At 44.3% G+C, this 25,151-nt stretch overlaps 1 protein-coding gene across 1 annotated transcript; it reads left to right on the plus strand.

Moving 5' to 3' along the window:
* Positions 1 to 607: 607 nt before the first annotated feature.
* Positions 608 to 24,018, plus strand: mblac2 (metallo-beta-lactamase domain containing 2). Its single transcript, XM_070885119.1, has 2 exons — positions 608 to 1,096; positions 18,902 to 24,018. Exons 1-2 carry the CDS (start codon positions 655 to 657, stop codon positions 19,291 to 19,293), a joined length of 834 nt encoding a protein of 277 aa, XP_070741220.1. The 5' UTR covers positions 608 to 654; the 3' UTR covers positions 19,294 to 24,018.
* Positions 24,019 to 25,151: the final 1,133 nt, after the last annotated feature.

Consider the following 25,151-nt stretch of genomic DNA (forward strand, 5'->3'; position numbering starts at 1 on the left):
GTTCCAAACCCTGATGGGTTCTTGGTAAAAGATAGGCAGCCCCCGCATGGCGGTCCTGACACCTCCTGCTCCAGCCCTACAACCCTCCTGGATGTCTGTGTTACATAGAAACATAGAAAATAGGTGCAGGAGTAGGCCATTCGGCCCTTCAAGCCTGCACCACCATTCAATATGATCATGGCTGATCATGCAACTTCAGTACCCCATTCCTGTTTTCTCCCCATACTCCTTGATCCCTTTAGCCGTAAGGGCCACATCTAACTCCCTTCTGGCTTTTTGATCATACCCAATTTTCATTGCTCCACCACTGGCAGTCGTGCCTTCAACTGGCAAGGCCCTGAGCTCTGGAATTCCCTCACTAAGCCTCTCCTCTGCTCTTTCCTCCTTTAAGATGCTCCTTAAAACCTATCACTTTGACCAAGCTGTCCTAATATCTCCTTCTGTGGCTGGGTGTGAAATTTAGTGTGGTAACTGCCTTGGGACAATTGTCTATGTTAAAGGCGCAATCTCAATGCAGGATGTTGTTGTGTGATAAAGCAGCGCTGTGCCGCTCTGCGCCACGTGTTGGATGTGCCTGCCTCCTGATGGCTTTGATTGGATGCGCCGCTGGAAGGGGCACACTGTCAGTTGTGGCCGGTGTGAGAAAGGTGGACGATGTGTTCGGACTTGGATTCTTCCTTGGAGTGGTTCTGGCAGGAGAAGGTGTCGGACGGGTTATACCTGATCCGAGAGCGCTTCTACGAGTGCAGCAAGCGCGCCAACATTTGGCTGCTGCAGGGCTCGCAACGCGACCTGGTGATCGATGCCGGCCTTGGCCTGAGGAGCCTCCCCAACTACCTGAGCGGCGCCGGCCTCATCGGCAGCAAGCCGGTTCTGGCCGTGGTCACTCACATCCACTTCGACCACTCGGGCGGCTTGCACCACTTCGACAGAGTGGCCGTGCACAGGGAGGAGGCTGGCGCGCTGGCTAAGGGGGACAACTTCGAAACTGTCACTTGGCTATTCGACCGTGAGATTGTTAGGTGCCCTCAGCCGGGCTGGAAAGCAAGTCATTACAGAGTGAAAGCTGTGCAGCCTGCCCGCGTACTCGATGATGGTAAATGTCTCCCCATTACAATTGTGGCAGAATGGCGGGGACTTGCACTTATGTAGCAAACTAAACAGCAACCATGGCCAGACTCCCATGTCTTGCTGCTACTCAGTGGGAAATAACCTGTATCTGTCCGACTGAGCCTTAATATAGACCAGGGAGGTTCTAGGTTTCAGCCCCAATTCGCCCTGAGTTGGTGCATTTCAGTCTACAATTGACCACAGTGTCCATAGTGTCAGGAGTTTTAAAAAAAACAGCCCAGAGTATTTGCTCCTATTTGCTGGAAAGTGTGCATATATTGGCCCTGGGGAAGGGCAGGGTCTGATGCAGATGTGGTGTCTGTGATAAAATGGGATGCTCATTCTGTCAAAGGCCACACATGAATGACCACTCAGAAACTATTTGTGTTTGTGGAACAATATTGTTACATGACTAGATGCCTTAAGTAAATGTTACGATAACGCTCCTGTGAAGCGCCTCCCATCGCCCCATATGCTCTCTCCAAGCTCATCTTGTCCATTAGGCTGACCACCTGCTTCCTTGACCCTATTATTAAACCGCTGACCATCCACCTTCCCTTCCTAGGCCTCATGTTAGCTAATACTGTTAACGGTTCCCTCTCCTCAGGTACTGTCTCCCTCCCCATCAAATCATCCATCATCATCCCTCTCCTCAAAAAAACAACCCTTGACCCCTCTGCCCCTGCAAACTATCGCTCCATCCAAAGTTCTCCCAAAGGTGCGCGGCCGCGCACTAATCAGGAGAACCAACTACTGCCGCTAGAAAAATAACCGTGCGGCAACAAAAAATTAGAGGGATAATGGCCACTTCTCCGAGCTCCCATTCCTGTCAATTTAGATTAGTGCATGGCAAGGTCCTACAAACAGCAATTTGATAATGACCAGATAATTTTTTTTAGTGATGTTGGCTGAGGGGCAGAGGCAGCTGAGGTGCAGAGGTATCTGAACAGATCATCTCAATCTTAATGATAAAAGAGGTTGATGAGCTCCTCACACTCGTTGCAGGGGAACGGGTGAGAGGTTTGGTTTTATGAGATAGTTGGAAGTGAAGAAAAGAGGCTGGGGTTATCTTTGCCCTTCAGAATAATCCTGGAGTTATGAGAGATTTTGGCAGAGGAAACTGAGGTTTGATGGTGTTTGATTCCTCAGTTATGAGGAAAAACTAGAGTTGGGTTGTTTTCATTATAGGGTAAGAAGTTTGAGGAGATATAATCGAGACATTCAAAATTATGATAGGTTTTGATAAGTATGTGCGGAAAAGCTATTCCCATTTGGTTAGTGAGTTGTTAACCAGATCATCACCAAAAAAAAACTGATATAGGTTAGGAGATTTTTTTTAATCCAGAAACAGCACTGAAAGCAAAATGCATAATAGCTTTTAAAAGGGAAATAGATAAATCTTTGAAATAGAAACATTTAAAAGGATGTGTGGAAAGTGCACGGGAATGGAACTATGTGGATATCTCTTTTGGCTAGCCAGCACAGTCATTATGGGCTGGATAACCTGCGCTGTACAATTCTATGCTTCCTGCTGTGGTGGGAAATGTAAACTGCAGTCCTAGTTTTCCACAATTTAATCATAATTTACAAATTTTTGGCACATCCAGATCTGTGGAATTTTATACCCCAGGACTAGGTTTATTTGCAGGGATGTGCATGATAAAGAAAGGAAACTTTCTGCTGTTAACCCCACTCATTTTAATGCATTTTGGTAGGAAGAATGAGGAGAGGCAAAATAAACTAAATTGTACAATTTTAAAGGAGGTGCAGGAACAGAGAGACCTGGGAGTGTACGCACACAAATCTTTGAAGGTTGCAGGACAAGTTGTGAAGGGCGTTTAAAAAGCATTTGGGATCCTTGGCTTTATAAACAGAGGCATAGAATACAAAAGCAAGGAAGTTATGCTAAGCCTTTATAAATCACTGGTTAGGCCCCAGCTAAATTATTGTGTCCAATTCTGAGCACCATACTTTAGGAGGGATTTCAAGAGGGTGCAGAGGAGATTTACTAGAATGTTATGAGGGATGCCATTCTGGTCTGCTTACCTAAGGAAAGACATATTTTGTCTGAGAGGGATTGCAATAAAGATTCACTATTGACTGGTTCCTGGGATGAGGGGATTGCCCTATGAGGAGGGATTGAGTAGACTAGGCCTATATTCCCGAGAGTTTAGAAGAATGAAAGGTGATCTAATTGAAACATATAAAATTCTTAAGGGTCTTGACAGGGTTAATGCTGAGAAAATGTTTCCCCTGGCTGGGGAATCTAGAACACAGGTTCACAGTCTCAGAATAAGGGGTCGGCCATTTAGGACTGAGATGAGGAGAAATTTCTTCACTCAAAGTGTTGTGAATCTTTGGAATTCTCTACCCCAGAGAGCTGTGAATGCTCAGTCGTTGAGTACACTCAAGACAGAGGTCGGTAAATTTTTGGGAACCAAGGGAGTTAAGGGATATGGGGATAGTGTGGGAAGGTGGAGTTGAGATAGAAGATCAGGTTCAAAGGGCCAAATGGCATACTCCAGCTCCTTTTTCTTATGTTGTTAGATGTGAGACTTCAGTAATTTGAAAAGACTACAGAAGCTGGGGTTGCTTTCATCAGAAAAGAGAAGGTTAAGGGGAGATTTAGTAGCGGTTTAAAAAAATCATGAAGGGTTTTGATAAGAGTAAATAAGGAAGAACTGTTTCCAATGGAAGGGTCAGTAACCAGAGGACACAGATTTAAGATAGTAATTAGTTAAAACACTAAACTATAAGCCAAGGTAATTAAATATAATATGTCCTTGCTATACAGTATAAATGCACATGAGGCCCGTACTTGAGAGAAGATCACTCTGTGACCAGTTACCTTTATTACCAAGACCTCAAGAGACAGACGGTGGGTGGAGCTTCCCCTTTTATAGGAAAGTCCAGGTTAGGAGTGTCTCCCACAAGTTCACCACCTAGTGGTCAGTGTTCTCACAGTGTACAACTTAGGTCAGCTTATACATGGGTTACAATGACAGTTGAATACATGACATCACCTCCACCCCCCCGCGCAAAGTCTTATTGGGATCACAGGTTGAGTCTCTCTGGTGGTTTACGCTCCCTTATAGAGCGCCTGAGTTGGGGCTCCGGTTGTTGGGCGCAGGCCTGAGTGTCTGCTGTTTGCGGTGCCTCAGGCCTGTCCGGACTGCCCACAGTGACTGGGCTCTCCTCCACTTGGTTCCGGTGTTCGGTCTCCTATGGTGTAGTAAACTCTACATCGTGTTCTTCCTCTGCTTCTTCTATGAACCTCCTTTAGTTTGATCAACGTGTTTGCGGCAGATTTGTCCATTGGTAAGTTCAACTACCAAAACCCTATTCCCCTCTTTGGCAATCACAGTGCCTGCAAGCCATTTGGGCCCTGCAGCGTAATTAAGGACAAAAACAGGGTCATTGACATCAATACATCGCGCCCTCGTATTCATGTCATGGTAGTCACATTGTGACTGACACCTGCTCTCAACAATTTCTATCATAGTAGGGTGTATAAGGGATAACCTGGTTTTGAGCGTCCTTTTCATTAACAGCTCTGCGGGTGGAACCACTGTGAGCGAATGTAGTCGGGATCTATTGTCCAACAGGAGGCATGATAAGCGGCTTTGTAGGGAACCCCCTTGGATTCTGAGCATCCCCCGTTTGATTATCTGCACTGCTCATTCCGCCTGGCTGTTTGAGGCCGGCTTGAACGGTGCCGTTCTGACATGGTTGATTCCATTGCCTGCCATGAAGTCCTGGAACTTAGTGCTTGTGAAGCACGGGCCATTGTCGCTGACCAAAACGTCCGGTAGACCATGGGTGGCAAACATTGCCCGTAGACTTTCTACCGTGGCAGACGATGTGCTTGAATTTAAAATGGCACACTCAATCCATTTGGAGTAGGCGTCTACTACAGCCAAAAACATTTTTCCCATGAAAGGACCTGCGTAGTCCACGTGGATGCGTGACCATGGCTTGGCGGGCCAGGACCAGGGGCTAAGGGGGGCTTCCCTGGGCGCATTGCCCAGCTGAGCACACGTGTTGCACCTGTGAACACAAAGTTCCAGGTCTGCATCTATCCCTGGCCACCAAACGTGTGACCTGGCAATTGCCTGCATCATGACAATGCCCGGGTGCTCATTGTGGAGTTCTCTGATAAACACCTCTCTGCCCTTCTGGGGCATGACTACTCGGTTTCCCCACAGTAGGCAATCGGCCTGAATCGAGTGTTCATCCTTGCGCCTATGAAATAGTTTAAACTCCTCAGGGCGTGCCCTGTACGTGGCTGCCCAGTCCACATTCAGGACACATTTCCTAACTAAAAACGGTAGCGGACCTTTATTTGTCCAGACTTTAATCTGACTGGCTGTCACAGGTGAGCCTTCGCTTTCGACAGCTTCAACAGCCATGACCATCTCAGCATCATGCTCAGCTGCCCCCTCAGTGGTGGCTAGTGGGAGCCTGCTGAGTGCGTCGGCGCAGTTTTCGGTGCCCGGTCTGTGCCGAATTGTGTAGTCATCGGCGGCTAACATAAGTGCCCACGTCTTTATACGAGCCGATGCATTTGCATTTATGGCCTTGTTATCGGCCAAAAGGGACGTTAGGGGTTTGTGATCTGTCTCCAGCTCAAATTTCCTGCCAAACAGGTATTGGTGCAATTTTTTTTCTGCATATACACATGCTAGCGCTTCCTTTTCTACCATCCCATAGCCTCTTTCTGCCCGGGACAGACTTCTGGAGGCATAAGCTACCGGCTGTAACTGATCATTGGCATTCACATGCTGCAACACACCCGACCCCATAGGACGACGCATCGCACGTTAAAACAAGTTTTTTACACGGGTCATATAGCGTTAACAGTTTGTTGGAGCATAACAAATTGCCTGCTCTATCAAAAGCCCTTTCCTGGCTGTCCCCCCAGACCCAATCGCGACTTTTGTGTAGGAGCACGTGTAGCGGCTCTAACAGACTGCTCAATTTGGGAAGAAAGTTGCCAAAATAGTTCAGGAGCCCCAGGAATGAACGCAGCACCGTCGTGTTACGGGGTCTGGGTGCTCTCTGGAGTGCTTCCGTTTTGGACGCAGTAGGTCTGATCCCGTCTGCTGCTACCCTCCTCCCCAGGAATTCTACCTCTGGAGCTAGGAAGACACACTTTGCCTTTTTCAGTCACAGCCCTACCCGGTCCAGTCTGCGTAGCACCTCCTCCAGGTTGTGGAGGTGTTCTTCAGTATCGTAACCCGTGATGAGGATGTCGTCTTGAAAAACCACCATCCTTGGAATCGACTTGAGGAGGCTTTCCATATTTCGCTGAAAGATCGCGGCGGCCGAACGAATGGCGAACGAATGGCGAACGAATCCCAAACGGACACCTGTTATACTCAAACAACCCCTTGTGTGTCGTAATGGTGGTCAGCTTCTTTGACTCACTTGCCAGCTCCTGGGTCATGTAAGCTGAGGTTAGGTCCAATTTTGAAAAAAGTTTGCCACCGGATAGCGTCGCAAAGAGGTCCTCCGCTCTCGGTAACGGGTACTGGTCTTGGAGTGACACCCGATTGATGGTGGCCTTGTAATCGCCACATATCCTGACCGACCCATCCGCCTTGAGCACCGGCACGATCGGGCTTGCCCAGTCACTGAATTTGACTGGCAAGATGATGCCTTCCCTCAGCAGGCGGTCCAATTCGCATTCTGTATCGAATTCGCAATCCGCATTACGTACGGCACCGCTCTGGCCTTGTGGTGTAATGGCCTGGCTCCCGGGTTTATGTGAATCACTACCTTGGTCCCCATGAAAGTGCCGATGCTGGGTTGAAATAATGAGTCAAATTTGTCCAGGACCTGTGAGTATGATACTCACTCCACAGAAGAAATTGCATTGACATCGCCCCATTTCCAGTTCATGATAGCAAGCTAACTCCTCCCCAGTTGTGCGGGACCGTCCGCCGGGACAATCCAGAGTGGCAACCTGCTTTCCGAATCTTTGTGGGTCACGAATACCATGGCGCTGCCGAGCATCGGAATGATTTCCTTTGTATATGTCCGTAGCAGTGCGTCAGTCGGCAATAATTTTGGCCTCCTGGCCTTGAACACCCACAATCTTTCGAACTGTTTGATACTCATCAGGGACTGGCTGGTCCCCGTGACCAGCTCCATTAATACTGGGATGCCATTGAGGAGCACCTTCATCCTTATCGGTGGCTTCCTGGTATATGAACTGTATATGTGCTCCACACAAACTCGCTGAACTTCAGCTTCCCGCGATTTCCCCCAGTATTCATTTGGCCTCGTAGGGCTTACATCGGGCCCGTCCTCCTCATACATCAATCTGGCTGCAGGCTTTCTGCACATACACGGCAAGTGACCGCTGACGTTGCAGCTTCTGCAGATATATTGCTGATACCTGCAAGCTCTGGCTGGGTGTTTGCCGCCACACCTCCAGCATGAGCTGGAGGCCCCACTGTTGGAAACAAAAGGTCCATTACCAGTCAATCATCTCTGACTGTCTCTGTAACTGTCCTTAAGCGCACCATTAACAGGTGTTGGTGGCCCCATTACTGGCCGCATTGTCCATTGCGATGGCATGAATCGCTGTTCAGCTAACCATTGTCTCTGTTGAATTCCCCCTTTGGGGTCGTCTGCATGCTGGGGCATGACCGATTGCCCTTGTCTGCCTAGAGAACTGTGTGCCGCATTAACAATGCTGACTCCCTGGTCGTTTGCCGCATTTGAGCCAAGATTTTTGCCAGAAATCATTCTAGTCTCTTCCTCCCCTGAGATAATTGTCTGGGCTATCAGAGCCACCGCTTCCAAGGTCAAGTCTTTGGTCTCAAGCAGTTTCCTGAAAACCCCAGCGTGCCCGATGCCCTCAATAAAAAAGTCTTGCAGCATCTCCGCTCTGCGTGCATCTGGGAACTTACATTGGCTTGCCAGTCACCGGAGATCTGCCACGAAGTCTGGAACGCTTTGCCCTTCTCGCCGCCGGTGCGTATAAAACCGGTGTCTCGCCATGTGCATGCTGCTCGCCGGTTTAAGATGTTCCCCGATCAACTTACTGAGCTCTTCGAGCGTCTTGTCCGCCGGCTCCTCTGGTGCTAGAAGGTCCTTCATCAGGGAGTACGTTCTGGATCCACAAACCATCAGGAGATGAGCCCTGCGTTTGTCGGCCGAATCCTGTCCCAACCATTCCTTAGTGACAAAACTTTGCTGTAGTCTCTCAATAAAGTCGTCCCAATCATCACCAACACAGTACCTCTCTTCTATGCTGCTAGTGGCCATGCTCGCGTGGTTTAAATCCAAGTTTCTCGTCGCCAATAATATGTCTTTACTATACAGTATCAATGCACACGAGGCCCATACTTGAGAAAAGGTCACTCTGTGACCAGTTACCTTTATTACCAAGACCTCAAGAGACAGACGGTGGGTGGAGCTTCCCCTTTTATACCGGAAAATCCAGGTTAGGAGTGTCTCCCACAAGTTCACTCCCTTGTTGTCAATGTTCTCAAGATGTACAACTTAGGTCAGCTTATACATGGGTTACAATGACAGTTGAATACATGACAAAATACATAAACTTTAATTTATCAATCAATCAATAAAAAAAGGTTTTATAGGAATGGCAGTGAAGGTGCTGTGCTGTAACAGTGAGAGTTTGTGGCAAACATCGCGATCCCGGACGATCACGTCTGAACTGTCTGCAATTTGAGGAACATTAGCTCAGGGTTATTGAGCTGGAGTCCGAGGTGCAGACATTGTGGGGTATCAGGGAGGGAGAGAGTTACCTGGATACTTTTGTCCAGGAGGCCGTGGTCAGGGACTGGAGGGTGTGACTGCGATTCAGGCAGGTAAGGGGACGCCTGGTGCAGTGCTGGAGGGGTCTCGGCTTTTTCCCTTATCGAACAGGTATGAAGGTCTTGCTGCCTGTGTGGATGAAGGCAAAGTCTGCAAGGTGGATGAGCAAACTGACCATGGCTCTGTGGTACAGGAGGCCACTCAAGTGGGGGGAGTGAAAAGAAATGTTGTAGTGGTAGGGGACAGTATAGTCAGGGGGATGTTCTCTGCAGCTGCGACCGGGAGTTCTGAAGGCTGTGTTGCCTGCCGGGATGTGGGGGTTCAGGCCATCTCCTCGCAGCTGGAGAAGAATTTGGAGTGGGAGGGGGTGGATCTAGTTGTGATCCACACAGGAACCAGTGACATAGGTAGAATTAGGAGTGAGGTTCTGATGAGTTTGAGGAGTTAGGGTTCAAAGTTAATAATTTTTAGCTTGTTACCTGAGCCACACGCAAATTGCCATAGGGACAAGCAGATCAGAGAATTAAATGCGTGGCTGAAAAAATGATGTGGGAGGAAGGGGTTTTGATTCATGGGGCACTTGCACCAGTACTGAGGAAAGAAGGATCTGTTCTGTTGGGACAGGCTCCACTTAAACTGGGCTGGGACCAACTTCTTGGCAAATCGAATAACTAGGGCTGTAGATAGGGCATTAAACTAAAAGGGGTGGCGGGGGGAGGGGTTCAGGTGAGAGAAAATTTAGAAATCTAAAGAGAAAAGTCAAGGCAATGGATCAGTGTAGCGATTTGGGCAAAGATAAGCAGAGTGTGGCAGGAAGGGACAGAGTTTTAACGGCAATAGTGTATCAGTGAATAAGATGAAACCGGGGAATAATGGTAAAAAGTTAAAATTACGGACTCTATCTGAAGGCATGAAACATTCGTAATAAGATAGATGAATTAGTGACACAAATAGAGAAAAATGGGTTTGATCTAATAGCCATTACAGAGATGTGATTGCAAGGTGACCAAGGTTGTGAATTAAATATTCCAGGGTATTTGACATTTCAAAAAGACAGGCAGAATGGAAAAGGAGGTTTGTAGCCCTGATAATTAAGGGTGACATGTGGAAAGTAGTGAGAAAGGATCTGGGTTCAGAAGATCAGGAAGTAGAATCAGTGTGGGTGGAGATAAGAAATAACAGCTATAGTGGTAGGAGAATCTATTGTAAAGGGAATAGATAGGCATTTCTGCGTCCGCAACCGAGACTCCAGGATGGTATGTTGCCTCTCTGGTGCAAGAGTCAAGTATGTTTCGGAGCGGCTACAGGACATTTTGGAGGGGGAGGGTGAACAGCCAGTTGTCGTGGTGCATATTGGTACCAATGATATAGATATAAAACGGAATGAGATCCTACAAGCTGAATTTAGGGAGCTAGGAGTTAAATTAAAAAGCAAGACCTGAAAGGTAAAATTCTCAGGATTGCTACCAGTGCCACATGCTAGTCAGAATAGGAATGGCAGGATAGCTAAGATGAATACATGGCTTGAGGAGTGGTGCAGGAGGGAGGGATTCAAATTCCTTGGACATTGGAACCGGTTCTGGGGGAGGTGGGACTAGTACAAACCGGACATTGGTTCCAGTCTGCACCTGGGCAGGACCGGAACCAATGTCCTTGGGGGAGTGTTTGCTAGTGCTGTTGGGGAGGGGTTAAACTAATATGGCCAGGGGATAGGAACCTATGCAGGGAGACAGACGGAAGTAGAATGGGGGCAGAAGCAAAAGAGGGAGTGCAGCGAAGGTTCACCAGACTGATTCCTGGGATGGCAGGACTGACATATGAGGAGAGACTGGATCAACTAGTTCTATATTCACTGGAGTTTAGAAGAATGAGAGGGGATCTCATAGAAACATATAAAATTCTGACAGGATTGGACAGGTTAGATGCAGGAAAAATGTTCCTGATGTTGGGGGAGTCCAGAACCAGGGGTCACAGTCTAAGGATAAGGGGTAAGCCATTTAGGACCGAGATGAGGAGAAACTTCTTCATTCAGAGAGTTGTTAACCTGTGGAATTCTTTCCGCAGAGAGTTGTTGATGCCAGTTCATTAGATATATTCAAGAGGGAGTTGGATATGGCCTTCACGGCTAAAGGAATCAAGGGGTATGAAGAGAAAGCAGGAAAGGGATACTGAGGTGAATGATCAGCCATGATCTTATTGAATGGTGGTGCAGGCTCGAAGGGCCGAATGACCTACTTCCGCACCTATTTTCTATGTTTCTAACAAGGGGCAGAAAACACATGGGATTTTATATGCTCCATAGCTATACTGTTGGACAGAGTATTAATCAAGAAATTATAGGAGCTTGTAACAAAGATAAAGCAATAATCGTAGGGGACTTTAATCTTCATGTAGACTGGACAAATCAAATTGGCAAATATAGTCTGGAGGATGAGTTCATGGAATGCAGTCGAGACAAGTTTCCTAGAACAATACGTTGCAGGCTATTTTTGATTTTGTATTGTGCAGTGAGACAGGGTTAATTAACCTCATAATAAAGGATCCTCTGTAATATGTACTTTACATTTGAAAGTGACGTATTTAAATCCAAAACTTGAGACTTAAACTTAAATGCTGCAATTACATAGGTATGAGGTGTGAGTTGGCTAAGGTAGATTGGGAAATTAGATTGAAAGGTATGAATAAGCAGTGGAAAGAATTGAAAGAAATATTCCAAAATTCTCAATGAATATACATTCTATTGACAAATAAAAACTCGATGGGAAAAGTGATCCATCAGTGGCTAACTGAAGAAGTTAAAGATAGTATTATATTAAAATAAGTGGCTTATAATGTTGCAAAGAACAGTAGTAAGCCTGAGGATTGGGAGAGCTTTAGAAACCAGAAAATTATGACCAAAACATTTATAAAAAGGGAGAAAACAGAATAGGAGAGTAAACCGGCAAGAAATATAAAAACAGATTGGAAGAGCTTCTACAAGTATGTAAAAAAGAGGAGAGTAGCAAAAGTATGTATTGATCCCTTAGAGGTTGAGACAGGAAAAAATATAATAGAGAATAAGGAAATGGCATAGACTTTAAACAAATATTTTGTATTTATCTTCACAGTGGAAGACACAAAAGCATACCAAAATAATGGGGAATCAAGGGGCTAATGAGCGTGAGGAACTTAAAGAAATTAATATCAGTCGAGAAAAAGTACTTGAGAAACTAATGGGACTAAAAGCTGACAAATCCCCTGGGCCTGATAGCCAGGGTTCTAAAAGAGGTGGCTGCAAAGATAGTGGATGCACTGGTTGTGATTTTCCAAAATTCTCTAGATTTGAGAATGATCACAGCAGATTGGAAGGTAGCAAATGTAACCCTGCTATTCAAGAAAGGAGGGAGAGAGAAAACAGGAAACTACAGCCAGTTAGCCTGACATCAGTTGTCAGGAAAATGTTGGAATCCATTATTTAGGAAGTGGTAACAAGGCACTTAGAAAAGCAGAATATGATTAAGCAGAGTCAACATGGTTTTGTGAAAGGGAAATTGAATTTGACAAATTCATTAGAATTTTTTGAGATGTAACTAGCAGGGTAGATAAAGGGGAACCAGTGGATGTAGTATATTTGGATTTCCAAAAGGTGCCACATAATAAGATAAGGGCTCATTGGGTTGGATATAACATATTAGCATGGATAGAGGATTAGTTAATGGACAGAAAACAGAGAGTAGGGATAAACGGGTCATTTTCAGGTTGGCAGGCTGAAACTCGTGGGGTGCCGCAAGGATCAGTGCTTGGGCCTCAAGTTAATTACAAACTCTGTTAATGACTTAGATGAAGGAACCGCATGTAATGTATCCAAGTTTGCTGACGATACAAAGCTAGGTGGGAAGGTAAGCTGTGAAGAGGACACAAAGAGACTGCAAAGGATATAGACAGGTTAAGTGAGTGGGCAGTAAGATGACAGATGGAGTTTAATATGAGGAAATGTGAGGTTAGTCGCTTCGGTAGGAATAATAGAATAACAGTATTTTTTAAATGGTGAGAAACTATTAAAAGGTGGTGTTCAGAGAGATTTAGGTGTCCTCGTACAGGAGACACAGAAAATTAGTGTTCTGTATGCAATAAAAGTTCAAATTGAGTACTGTTTAACTAAGGAAGGTACACCCTTGGCTTTGCTTTATTTAGGCCCAAAGTGCCTGACTCTCAAAATGGCTGGCCTTTTATACCTGAGTAGCACCATGTGCGTGCTGCTCAGTGGCCTCCAACAATGACGCCATCTGGTGGCTACAAAGAGAATGTACGTATATGACAATACCCCACTCAGATCTTATCACAGTCTTTCACAGGTTGAGACAGTCTGGTGCTTTGCTCTCCTGGGTTGACCAATTCAGTTCGATTCCAGCCTTTGGTGAGTGTGCGGGGTCTGTTGTGGCTGATGGCTGGATGACTGACTTGGGGGTGGCAGTGGCCATGTCAGGAATTGCAAGTCCATTTTTATTGAACAGATCCGTGATGGAAATTCCAGGTTCACTGATGACCCTTGAGTCCACTGAAGACTGCTGGTAGATCGGTTGGTCGTCAATGATTTCTTCGTCCGACTGTTCTGACTTGTCTGTGTGCCTCAGCTTTGTCTGATCCATGTGTTTCCTGCAAGTTTGCCCATTTTTGTGCTTAATAACGACTACTCTGTTGCCCTCCTTGGCAATGACTGTACTAGCGATCCATTTGGGACCCTGACCATAGTTCAACACATATACAGGATCATTAACAGAAATCTCGTGTGACACAGTTGCGTGGTACTCTTGTTAACTTTGTCTTCTGTATTCAACATGATTATTTAAATCCGGGTGTACCAGAAATAGCTTGGTCTTAAGACCTCTTTTCATCATGAGTTCAGCAGGCGAGACCCCTGTGAGTGTGTAGGGTCTTGTCCTGTATCTCAGCAGTATGCAGGACAAATGGGTCTGCAGTAACCCTTGGGTTACTCTACTCATGCTTTGCTTGATAATTTGTACTGCACGTTCAGCTTGCCCGTTGGACGCAGGCTTGAACCGTGCTGACCTTGCGTGTTTTATGCCATTAAGTTTCACAAATTCCTGAATCTCCTGACTGGTGAAGCACAACTCATTGTTGCTCACCACTATGCCAGACAGACCATGTGTCGCGAACATGACATTGAGATTCTCTATGGTTGCCGTGGACGTGCTGGATGACATGATTATGCATTCTATCCACTTCGAATAAGTGTCCACTACCACTAAAAACATCTTGCCTAGGAAAGGACCTGCAAAATCTACATGGATCCTGGACCAAGGTTTGGACGACCACAGACTCGGCGGCAATTCCACTGGTGCTTTGCTGAGCTGCATGCAAGTGTTGCACTGATGCACGCATGCTTCCAGCTCAGAATCAATTACTGGCCACCATACATGGGACCTGGCAATGGTCTTCATCATCACTATACCCGGATGTGTACTGTGTAACTCACGCACAAACTTCTCTCTCCCTTTCTCCTTTCTTGGGCATTACAATGTGATTGCCCCACAATAGGCAATCTGCTTGAATAGACAGTTTGTCCTTGCGACGAATGTCTGGTTTGGCCTCCTCGCACATTTGTTTAGATATTGCCAACCAATCCCCTTTGAGGATGCAACCCTTTCCCACCGATAAAATCGGGTTCTGGCTGGTCCAGGTCTTAACTTGTTGAGCCGTGACAGGGGTTCCTTCACTCTCAATAGCATCCATGATTAACATTAGATCCGCCGGTTGTGGCGTTTCCACCTCCGGTGTGGGCAACGGCAAACGGCTCAAAGCATCGGCACAATTCTCTGTGCCAGGTCTGTGGCGAATGACATAATCATAAGCAGATAATGTCAGCGCCCACTTTTGGATGCAAGATGAAGTCTTGTTAATGATACATTTGCTCTCGGAAAACAATGAAATGAGTGGCATGTGATCAGTCTCTAATCGAACCTCAGACCGAACAGGTATTGATGCATCTTTTTAACACTGTACACACACGCTAAAACTTCTTTTTCTACCATGCTGAAGGCTCATTCCGCTTTAGACAAACTTTTGGATGCTTAAACGACAGGTTGAAGTTTCCCCGACTCATTGGCTTGTTGGAGTACGCAACCAATTCCATATGACGATGCGTCACAGACCAAAACTAAACGTTTACATAGGTCATAATGTACCAGCAGCTTGTTCGAGCAAAGCAGATTGGTGGCTTTCTCAAAAGCTCTGTCTTGCGATGTGTCCCACACCAATTGTCGCCTTTTCTCAATAGCATATGCAGTGGTTTTAGTAAGGTGCTCAATTTAGGTAGGAAGTTACCGAAGTAGTTGAGTAGATCCAGGAACAAACGCAGCTCCTTCACATTCTGCGGCTTGGGTGCATTCTTGATGGCCTTGGTTTTCACGTCAGTAGGTCTGATGCCATCAGTGGCGATTTTCCTCCTGAGGAATTCGACCTCGGTGCCATGAAGACGCACTTCGGCGTTTCAGTCTGAGTCCCACTCTATCCAAACGCAGTAGAACCTTTTCCATGTTGTTCAGATGCTTCTTGGAGTCACGACTGGTGATCAGGATGTCATCTTGGAACAGGACGGTTCTGGGAACGGACTTCAGTAGACTTTTGATATTCCTCTGGAATATTGCTGCAGCCGAGCGAATTCCGAAAGGGCATCTGTGATAAATAAACTGTCCTTTGTGCGTGTTAATGCACGTAAGTCTCTTCGACGTCTCGACAACTCGTGTCATACAGGCCGACGTCAAGTCCAGTTTTGTGAACGACTTCCCTCCGGCTAGCGTCACAAACAAATCATCAGCCTTCGGTAATGGGTACTGATCTTGTTTCAAAACCCTGTTGATCGTAGCCTTGTAGCCTCCACAGTTTCTGACTGTGCCATCACTTTTCAGCACAGGAACAATGGGGCTGGCTCATTCATTAAATTCAACCGGTGATATGATCCTTTCACGCTGGAGTCTGTCCAGTTCAATTTCGACCTTCTCCCTCATCATATACGGCACTGCCCGAGCTTTATGATGGACGGGTCTTGCATCTGAGTCCACGTGGATCTGCACCTTGGCTCCCATGAAGTTGCCGATACCTGGTTCGAACAATGAGGGGAACTTGCTCAATATGTGGGCACATGTATTTTCCTCCGATGACGACGTCTTTATGTCGTTCCAGTCGCATCTAATTTACTCCAACCAGCTCCTGCCGAGCAGCGTTGGACCATTGCCTGGAACAATCCACAGCGGTAACTCGTTAACTGCACCGTTATATGATACATTAATTTGTGCACTGCCAATCACGTTTATCAGTTCTTTGGTGTACATGCGCAGCTTGGCATTCACAGGGTTCAGCCTGGGCCTCAGTCTTAGTATCCCACAGCTTATTAAATGCCCTCTCATTCATGATCGATTGACTCGCCCCCGTGTCCAGTTCCATCGATACCAGTATCCAGTTAAACTTCATATTAATCAAAATTGGTTTACTCTTGGTTATGAAGGAGTACAGTCCATACACTTCCTCCTCTGACATCTCTGATTGCGTATCTCAGGTTGGCAATGAATTTCGCCGTGCTCTGGCCCTCTGATCGAACATGTGTATAAAACCTGTATCTCGAGCTGATGATGCCGTTGTCTGGCTTGAGATGCTCCTGTACCAATGTACACAACTCCTCGTATGTTTTCTCTGTTGGATCGCTAGGCATGAGTAGATTCTTTATCAGACATAGATCTTTGAGCCGCACACAGTGAGGAACACGGCCCGGCGCTAATCTGCATCGTCGACCCCCTTCATTTTGTTGGTCACGAAGTACTGGTTCAAGCGGCTCACAAAGTCTGCCCAATCTTGTCCCTCCACAAATCGCTCTAAAAATCCAATCGTGCTCATTTTGCAAACAAAGGTTCTTGTATTCTCGTCGCCAAATGTTATGTATGCAATAAAGTTTCAAACTGAGTACTGTTTAACTAAGCAAGGTACAACCTTGGCTCTGCTTTATTTAGTGCTTGACTCTCAAAATGGCTGGCCTTTTATACCTGAGCAGCACCATGTGCGTGTTGCTCAGTGGCCTCCATCTGGTGGCTACAAGCAGTATGTACATACATGATAGTTAGCAGGTACAGCAAGTAATTAGAAAGGCAAATGGCATGTTGATCTTTATTGCAAGGGGGTTGAAGTACAAGAGTAAGGAAGACTTGCTACAATTGTATAGGACCTTGGGGAAACCCTGCCTGAAGTACTGTGTACAGATTTGGTCTCCTTATCTTTGGAAGGATATACTTGCTTTAAAGGCGGTGTAATTAAGGTTCACCAGATTGATTCCTGGGATGAGAGGGTTGTCCTATGAGGGGAGATTGAGTAGATTGGGCCTCTGCTTTCTGGTGTTTAGAAGAATGAGAGGTGATCTCATTGGAACATAAGATTCTGAGGGGGGATGACAGGATAGATGCTGAGAGGTTGTTTCTCCTGTCTGCAGAGTCGAGAACTAGGGGCCATAGTCTCAGGATAAGGGATCGACCATTTAAGACTGAGACGAGAAGGAATTTATTCACTGAGGATTGTGAATCTTCGCAATTCGCAATTCTCGATCCCAAAGGCCTGTGGATGCTGAATCGTTGAGATATAGATTTTTGGACTCTAGGGGAATCACGGGATAATGGGGATCGGGCGGGAAAGTGGAGTTGAGGTTGAAGATCAGCCATGATCTTATTGAATGGAGGAGCAGACTCAAGGGGCCGTATGGCCTACTCCTACTCCTCGGTTCTTACAATTGGCAAAAGAACCAGAGGTGACATGAAGAGAAATTCTTTTATACCATAAGTTGTTATAATCTGGAATGCACTGCCTGAAAGGAAGGTGGAAGTAGATTTAATAATAACTTTCAAAAGGGAATTGGATAAATACTTGAAGTGTAAAGAAATTACATGATTATGGGGAAAGAGCAGGGGAGTGGGACGAACTAGATAGCTGTTTCAAAGAGTCGGCACAGATAAGATGGGCCAAATGGCTTCCTGTGCTATAATTCAATGATTCAAAGCAGTATTGCAGTCCAAGGGGTAGATCTTGACTGTATGTGACGTGTGAAATGGGCGATAGCGAGTCGGCAGTCCATTTTACATCACACTCCATTTGGGAGAGATGTAAAATGGGCTGCCTATTCATAACCACCTGTTTTACACTATCATAGAATCATATAAATTTATGGAAGGAGGCCATTTCAACCCATCGTGTCCGTGCCAGCCGACCAAGAGCTATCCAGCCTAATCCCACTTTCCAGCTCTGTCTCTGTAGCTCTGTAGGTTACGGCACTTTAAGTGCACATCCAAGTATCTTTTAAATGTGGTAAAGGTTTCTGCCTCTACCGCCCTTTCAGGCAGTGAGTTCCAGATCCCACCACCCTGTGGGTAAAGAAATTTCCCCTTATATCTCCTTTAAACCTCCCCCCCATTTACTTTAAATCTATGTCCCCTGGTTGTTAACCCTCTGCCAAGGGAAACAGGTTCTTCTTATCCACTCTTTTCAGGCCCCTCATAATTTTATACACCTCAATCAGGTATCTCCTTAGCCTCCTCTGTTCCAAGGAAAACAGACCCAGCATCTCCAATCTTTCCTCGTGGCCAAAATTCTCCAGTCCAGGCAACATTCTTGGTAAATCTCCTCTGCACCCTTTCCAATGCAATTACATCTTTCCTGTAATGTGGTGACCAGAACTGCACACACTACTCCAGCTGCGGCCTAACCAGTGTTTTATACGGCACAAAGTCAAGCTGTACCCCCCCCAGACTGACCAGAATTCTACATTTTGTTTCAACAGTATTAATGCCTTTCACAAAGATATTGAGTGAAGAATTGTGTAAAGACAGCAAAATTAGAGATGCTTTATTAATGGAGATGACATCTGATTACAATTACCCTTCACACATTGACACAAGTTTAAAATATTAAATGAAATTGGCAAGGATTCCAAGAGAGATTTCTGAGATTTTTATGCTTTTCATGTTAGGTGATATTATTAATCTTGGAGACCGTCAGCTCACTGTTCTACACATGCCTGGTCACTCCAGAGGTAGCATCTGCCTTCATGACAAGAAGAACCGCATTCTCTTTAGTGGAGATGTGGAATGCAATGGATGCATGATTGACTGGTTCCCTTACAGCAACATCAGTGACTACATCCATACTTGCAAACGTCTAATGACTCTAGTGGAGAATAACCTTGTGAACATGGTGCTGCCGGGTCATTTTGATGCCTTTGATGCTGAAAAACTTTACAATCTGGCTTCGAGTTACATTGCTAATGCTGGCGTGTGCCATACAATTTCATCATGTGCTATGAGATGCATTGCAAGCCTAGCCCTTTGGTTGAAGAATTTTGGCAGACGAGTGGATCAATAAGATGAGTGGCACAAAGTTTAACACCGTTTAAGCTTACAGGTTCCTTTTACATAAGATTGATGTGATAGGAAGGAGTGTATTTGTAAATCAAATGATGAGCTGTTCTTAGATTGTTAAGGTTAATACTTGCTAATTGGAGGAGGCAGTTTTGTAACCTACGCATAAGTAGGAGTAATGTCATGAAACAAAAATTTTACAAAACCATAATTTGGTAAAGTACATTGTGATTATACTGTAGTTACAAAATAGAAATGAAAGTTGATAGAACAAAAGTTTTTATTACAAAATTCATAGTGTAGATCAATTTTGTATTTTGTGAAAAGCTGCCCTGAAAATTAGATTACTGTTGTGACCATACTTTTAATGTTATCCCTTTTTTTTATTTGGCCTGTTTAATTTTAGAACATTAGATTGATGTAACATTTAGTTCCCTGCTAGGAACTAAATTTAAATGTGCCATACCTGCTTTTGCAGGCAAGTGAGCATAATTAAAAAAATACCTGCTTAAATTTCATTGACGATTCTTTCTACTCCCCCACCATATAAAGACATTGTCCTGGAGAGAGGAAGAAAAACTTTGTTGCTTTACACTGATGATCAGAAAGAGCTGAAGATAACCACTTAAGAGTCAATATATAGTGACGGATGAGGAAAATTGTGGTTCTACTCAAATAATCCGTGTCCCTACGAATTTCTCAATTGGACAGGCAGCATACAAAGAATGACCTTGTATGATAAACAGCAACAATCAATGACCTGGTGCAGTCAGATCAGTAAGCAGGCCCTTCTAACAACAGAATTTGGGTAAACTATTTCATAAATAAAAATAACACAAGAAAAATTAGGGATGAGAAAAGACAATTCCGCCATTGAATCTTACTCCTCCAGTATATTAATTCTTTCAGCATTTACTAATGAAATCGTTTTCCTTAATACCTGTTTTAAATTTACCTTTTTACTTCTTTTGATTTCATGTTCTCTGCTACTAATTTCTTGTCTTTCGATAATTTAGGTTTACCTGATGAGGTTCTTCCCTAACTACTGCCTTTGATGACTGAAGCTTCTGTCATCTTTCCTCATACAATTGAACCTCTGTCAGCCTGAAAAGTTCCTTCTAGTAGATAATGGATTTTTGATAGATATTAGCTAGTAAATAATGGAGTGTTCTCAAGTTCTGATAGAACAGTTCCTTATGTATGGGATTGAAGACTAGTTTAATACAAATAATTTAAATTGAGTGTAATCTTTCTTGGGTTCTGAAGCCGATTCATGTTAGACAGGAGGAAATTGATATAACGTACTGTAAAATGAGACAATGTTTTGTACAAGACTTTCTCCCACCAAACTGGATTATTTGGAAGGCAAATAGGTGAAGTGCAGATAATGGAAGTTCCGATGTTGTTCATCACATTTATACTTGTTGTTTTAATATATACCTTTTTTTTAAAAAACCCTGAGTTCAGTAAAATTTACACACTTGTATTGTGACACTTTCAGATGTATACCAAGTGCATTTTTCAGAGTTCTGTATGTTTTGTTAGTATTATTGAGTATTGTCATTCTTGATGCAGGAGGCTTAGGATGGGCAAGGAGAATAGGTTAGGGCAGGTCAAGTAGTAGTAATTTTGGGCCCAATTTTGGCCAACCCGTTTTTTTTGCGCACTGACCCTTTATGCGCCAACTTTGTGCGCAGGAAAGGGCGCCAAAAAACGTACTTAGTATCCTGGCCCCTCTGCCGAGTATTCCGGGTCATGGCGCGGCGTCCATGGTAGAGTGGGGGGGGGCGGAGCTACAGCCCTGCGCTGAAAACACTGCCGGCAGCTGTCGCATGCGCAGTGGAGTCTGCGCGCATGCTCCTTGCCCTCCCAGCGTGTCCTGCAGGACCCGATGTTCGCCGCCCCTAGCCGTGGCCGAATAGTTGCCCGCGTCTGAGTGCAGCCCAGGTTGCCAGAACCCTACCCGAGATGTTGCCGAGCCCAGCCTTTCCTCTCCCTCCCTCCCTCCCTTCCCGCCCCCCCACCAGCCTCCCAGTACGTCTTTGCCGGCTGCCCCTATCCCACGCCAAATGGCCTCCCATACAGGCTGACCCGCTGCCTTCCCCAGCCCAAGGTATGATTTTCTTCAAATATTTAATTGTTAATCAATTGTTTACCTGAGTTCTTTATTTTTATTTAGTTATTTTAACTTTTATTTGGAATGTTTGCTGCTTGGTGCTTGGGTGCAGGTCCTTACTTACTTGCCTGCACCGATTTCTTAATTGCCCGCAACATTTTTCAGAGCTGGCCACATACGCTGACCGAAGTCGATTTGGTGTAAGTGTTAGCTGGCATAAATGACCAAAACTGGCGTAAGTTTCTGGGAACGCCCCCCCTTTTGGAAAAAACAACTGAACTCAAAAAAATAGTATCTAACTAAGTTACTCTGGAGCAAGTTTATTGGGGAAAATGGGGTTTTTTAACTTGCGTCAGAAAAACCAACTTACTCCAAAAAAATTGATACACGTCATGGCCAAAATTGGGCCCAATAGTCTGAAAGGCTGGCGAGACCTTTTCTAGCTGAAGGCCATCCTAGAAGGGCTGGCTGTGAGAACATGACCAGAATGTGTGCAGTAGAGTTCCTGTTGACCGTAGTTTCACCAGCATGCATCTGACAGAGTTGAGTGGAATTCGTGGAATCGCAGTTGGGTAAGCTACATTTCGTGTAAATTCTGAACTGGCCTTTTCTACAATTAGGGATTGCAGCAGTTATCATCTATGTCATTCACAGTCCTTTCTCTTAAGCAGGTAACAAGGACTTATTACCGCGCTATTTTTGTTATGTCGTGTTTAGGGTGATGACAAGTGTGGGTTTTAAAAGCCTATAGATTGACCTATAGGAAAGAAACGTTGGGGGAAGTATGGGGACTCACAGTTTTGAGGTGCAGGGAAAGAATGAGAAGTGGGAAAAATGTAATTAATGACTTAATTTCAATATTGGATGCAAAAAAAATGAAAAAATCCACAGACATTATAGATATTATTTATATTTCCCCTCTTAATTTCTTCAATTTTCATATTTCCTACAGATGGTATGATTGAAAACAAACATATTGTGAGTAAAATGAATAGTGTTCTGCAATTTGTACATCATTTTCTTGTTGAAAATTAACATTTGCATCTAGCGTTTTAAATTTAATTGTTATCCACGCTGGAATAAACAAACATAATTTGAGAAGCCACAGGGTAGTTGATCTATTTCCCAATCATGTGATTGCTATAAATCACCTGTATCTTTGTTGCTCATGAGTTATCAATTCAGATTATTTGTGGGATATAAATCATTTCTCAGTCGTTCATCATTATCAATATTTTAAAGTTACAACCGAATGATCAACAGAAAAGTATTCTGGACATGTGATGCTAACTGATGTTTTGATTTGCATCAGTCAATGATTTAACATGCACTTGTGCTGCATCTGTGTTCCTTAAGGGATTCCAAGAGAAATGGTTTCTTAAGTAAAAAAATAAAGCTTTGTCTCTCAGATTAAATTAGTTACAATAAATTCTTCAATGTTCTTTTTTAATATGTCAAACAATTATAATAGTTCTGTTAATGAGGGCATTAATAAGTGTCATATACTGGTGTCTAATTTCTAAATTTGTTTCATCTTTCAATGCTTATTCTATTAATGTTGCAGTTTCTATTATTATTCAACTTCACTGTAGACGCTATAAATAAATATTTTCCAGTCTAGTGAATGATGTTTACTCATTTCTTTTCTCTCCGATAATACTGTGAGTTGTATTCATTGATGCCTTATAGATGCTTGGCAACTAGATTAATGCTGAAAAAATATATAAAATGTACATTAAAAACATGTATTTCTAAAAAGGTGGGAGGTGTTCCCTCCATGGTGCAGTGGACGTAGACACTGTGCAGTTATATATTGAGCCATTTGGACCAAGAAAGTGCCAGGTTAGAAAAGTAAAGTTTCAAGGTAGGATAAGCCCCATCTATTCTGCCTACCTGCTGTCCTAGCAGTTGCAACTGAGGATACATTTCTCTTCAAGTTACTTGTCCAATTTGACCTTGAAGCGATATAAGCTACTTGCTCCCCATTGATAAGTTGTTCTAAAAATCAACCATTCTGAAGTAATGTTTTCTTGCATCTTGTTTGAATCTGCTACTTTTCAGTTGCACCAAATCAAATATCTCTGTCATGTCATGGGATTTTTTCACAATTTTTCCACAGAAAGGATTTTGAAAAAAATTACATTTAAATGTTGGGCTTTTTAAAGCAAAGTGTATTTGCACAAGTTTAAAAGAAAGCACTGACATCAAGTTAAGATGCTAATGACCCAAGCTTCTAACTTTCCCCGAACACTGTAGTTGATAATCACCTCACACCCGAGGAGACACTGGTCCCAGGCGCTTGGCATTGTTTTCTGGCAATAGCCTCACCTTCTGGGTGTGAACAGAGAGAAAAATGGGAACAGAAACAGACATTTTTAAACAGAAAGTTGTTAGAGCAAGTTTTCGATAGGTTCAGAAGGTTAAGAGTGCAGGAGTGTAGTAGCAAGTTTTGTTTAAGCCAAGCAAGTTGACCCACTGATGTGGGGAAGTATAAAATTCTCGTTATTTTGTATTATTATTTGAAGTTAGATTGTGTTGATTGAACTAAGTGAGTCAATCATAACTGTTGCTCTGTATGTTTGTTTGCTGTGAAAGAATAAAGCAATTTAACTATTTGTGTCTGACCTCATCTTATTAAGTGTTCTCTTGGTCCGCCTTAAGATTGGAGTGACTAGCAGTGCTGCACTTGAGAGAATATTTAAGATCCTAAACTTATGACATCCTGACTGATCCAATACATCCCTGAGCCTTGTTAATTTGAATCTCTCCACAATATCCCTCCCAGTTTTCTCTCCACTGAAAAGAGTCGCAGTTCTGAGTCTATTCTCATGTTTTATTTTCTAGTTCCCTTATCATTCTAGTAGCTCTTCTGTTTGCTCGATCCAATTTAGCTGCTATCCTTCCTGTAGTGAGAGCTCCAAAACTGCACACAATACCCTAGGTGCAGCCTGTTCAAAGCTCTATACAGTGGAAGGATAGTGTCTCTCAATGTACACCATTTATACAACTTTTATACAACTTAGTATCCCATTTCCTTTCTTCACACATTAACATATGTCTTGAAACATAGAAAATAGGTGCAGGAGTAGGCCATTCGGCCCTTTGAGCCTGCAACACCATTCAATAAGATCATGGCTGATCGTTCACCTCAGTACCCCTTTCCTGCTTTCTCTCCATACCCCTTGATCCCTTCAGCCGTAAGGGCCATATCTAACTCTCTTGAATATATCCAATGAACTGACATCAACAACTCTCTGCGGTAGGGAATTTCACAGGTTAACAACTCTCTGAGTGAAAAAGTTTCTCCTCATCTCAGTCGTAAATGGCTTACCCCTTATCCTTAGACTATGTCCCCTGGTACTGGACTTCCCCAACATCGGGAACATTCTTCCTGCATCTAACATGTCCAGTCCTGTCAGAATTTTATATGTTTCCATGAGATCCCCTCTCATCCTTCTAAACTCCATTGAATACAGGCCCAGTCGATCCAGTCTCTCCTCATATGTCAGTCCTGCATCCCGGGAATCAGTCTGGTGAACCTTTGCTGCACTCCCTTAATAGCAAGAACGTCCTTCCTCAGATTAGGAGACCAAAACTGAACACAATATTCCAGGTGAAGCCTCACCAAGGCTCTGTACAACTGCAGTAAGACTTCCCTGCTCCTATACTCAAATCCCCTCGCTATGAAGACCAACATGCCATTTGCCTTCTTCACCGCCTGCTGTACCTGCATGCCAACTTTCAAT

This window comes from Pristiophorus japonicus, chromosome 1 (genome assembly GCF_044704955.1).
Source record: "Pristiophorus japonicus isolate sPriJap1 chromosome 1, sPriJap1.hap1, whole genome shotgun sequence".
Lineage (NCBI taxonomy): Eukaryota > Metazoa > Chordata > Chondrichthyes > Pristiophoridae > Pristiophorus > Pristiophorus japonicus.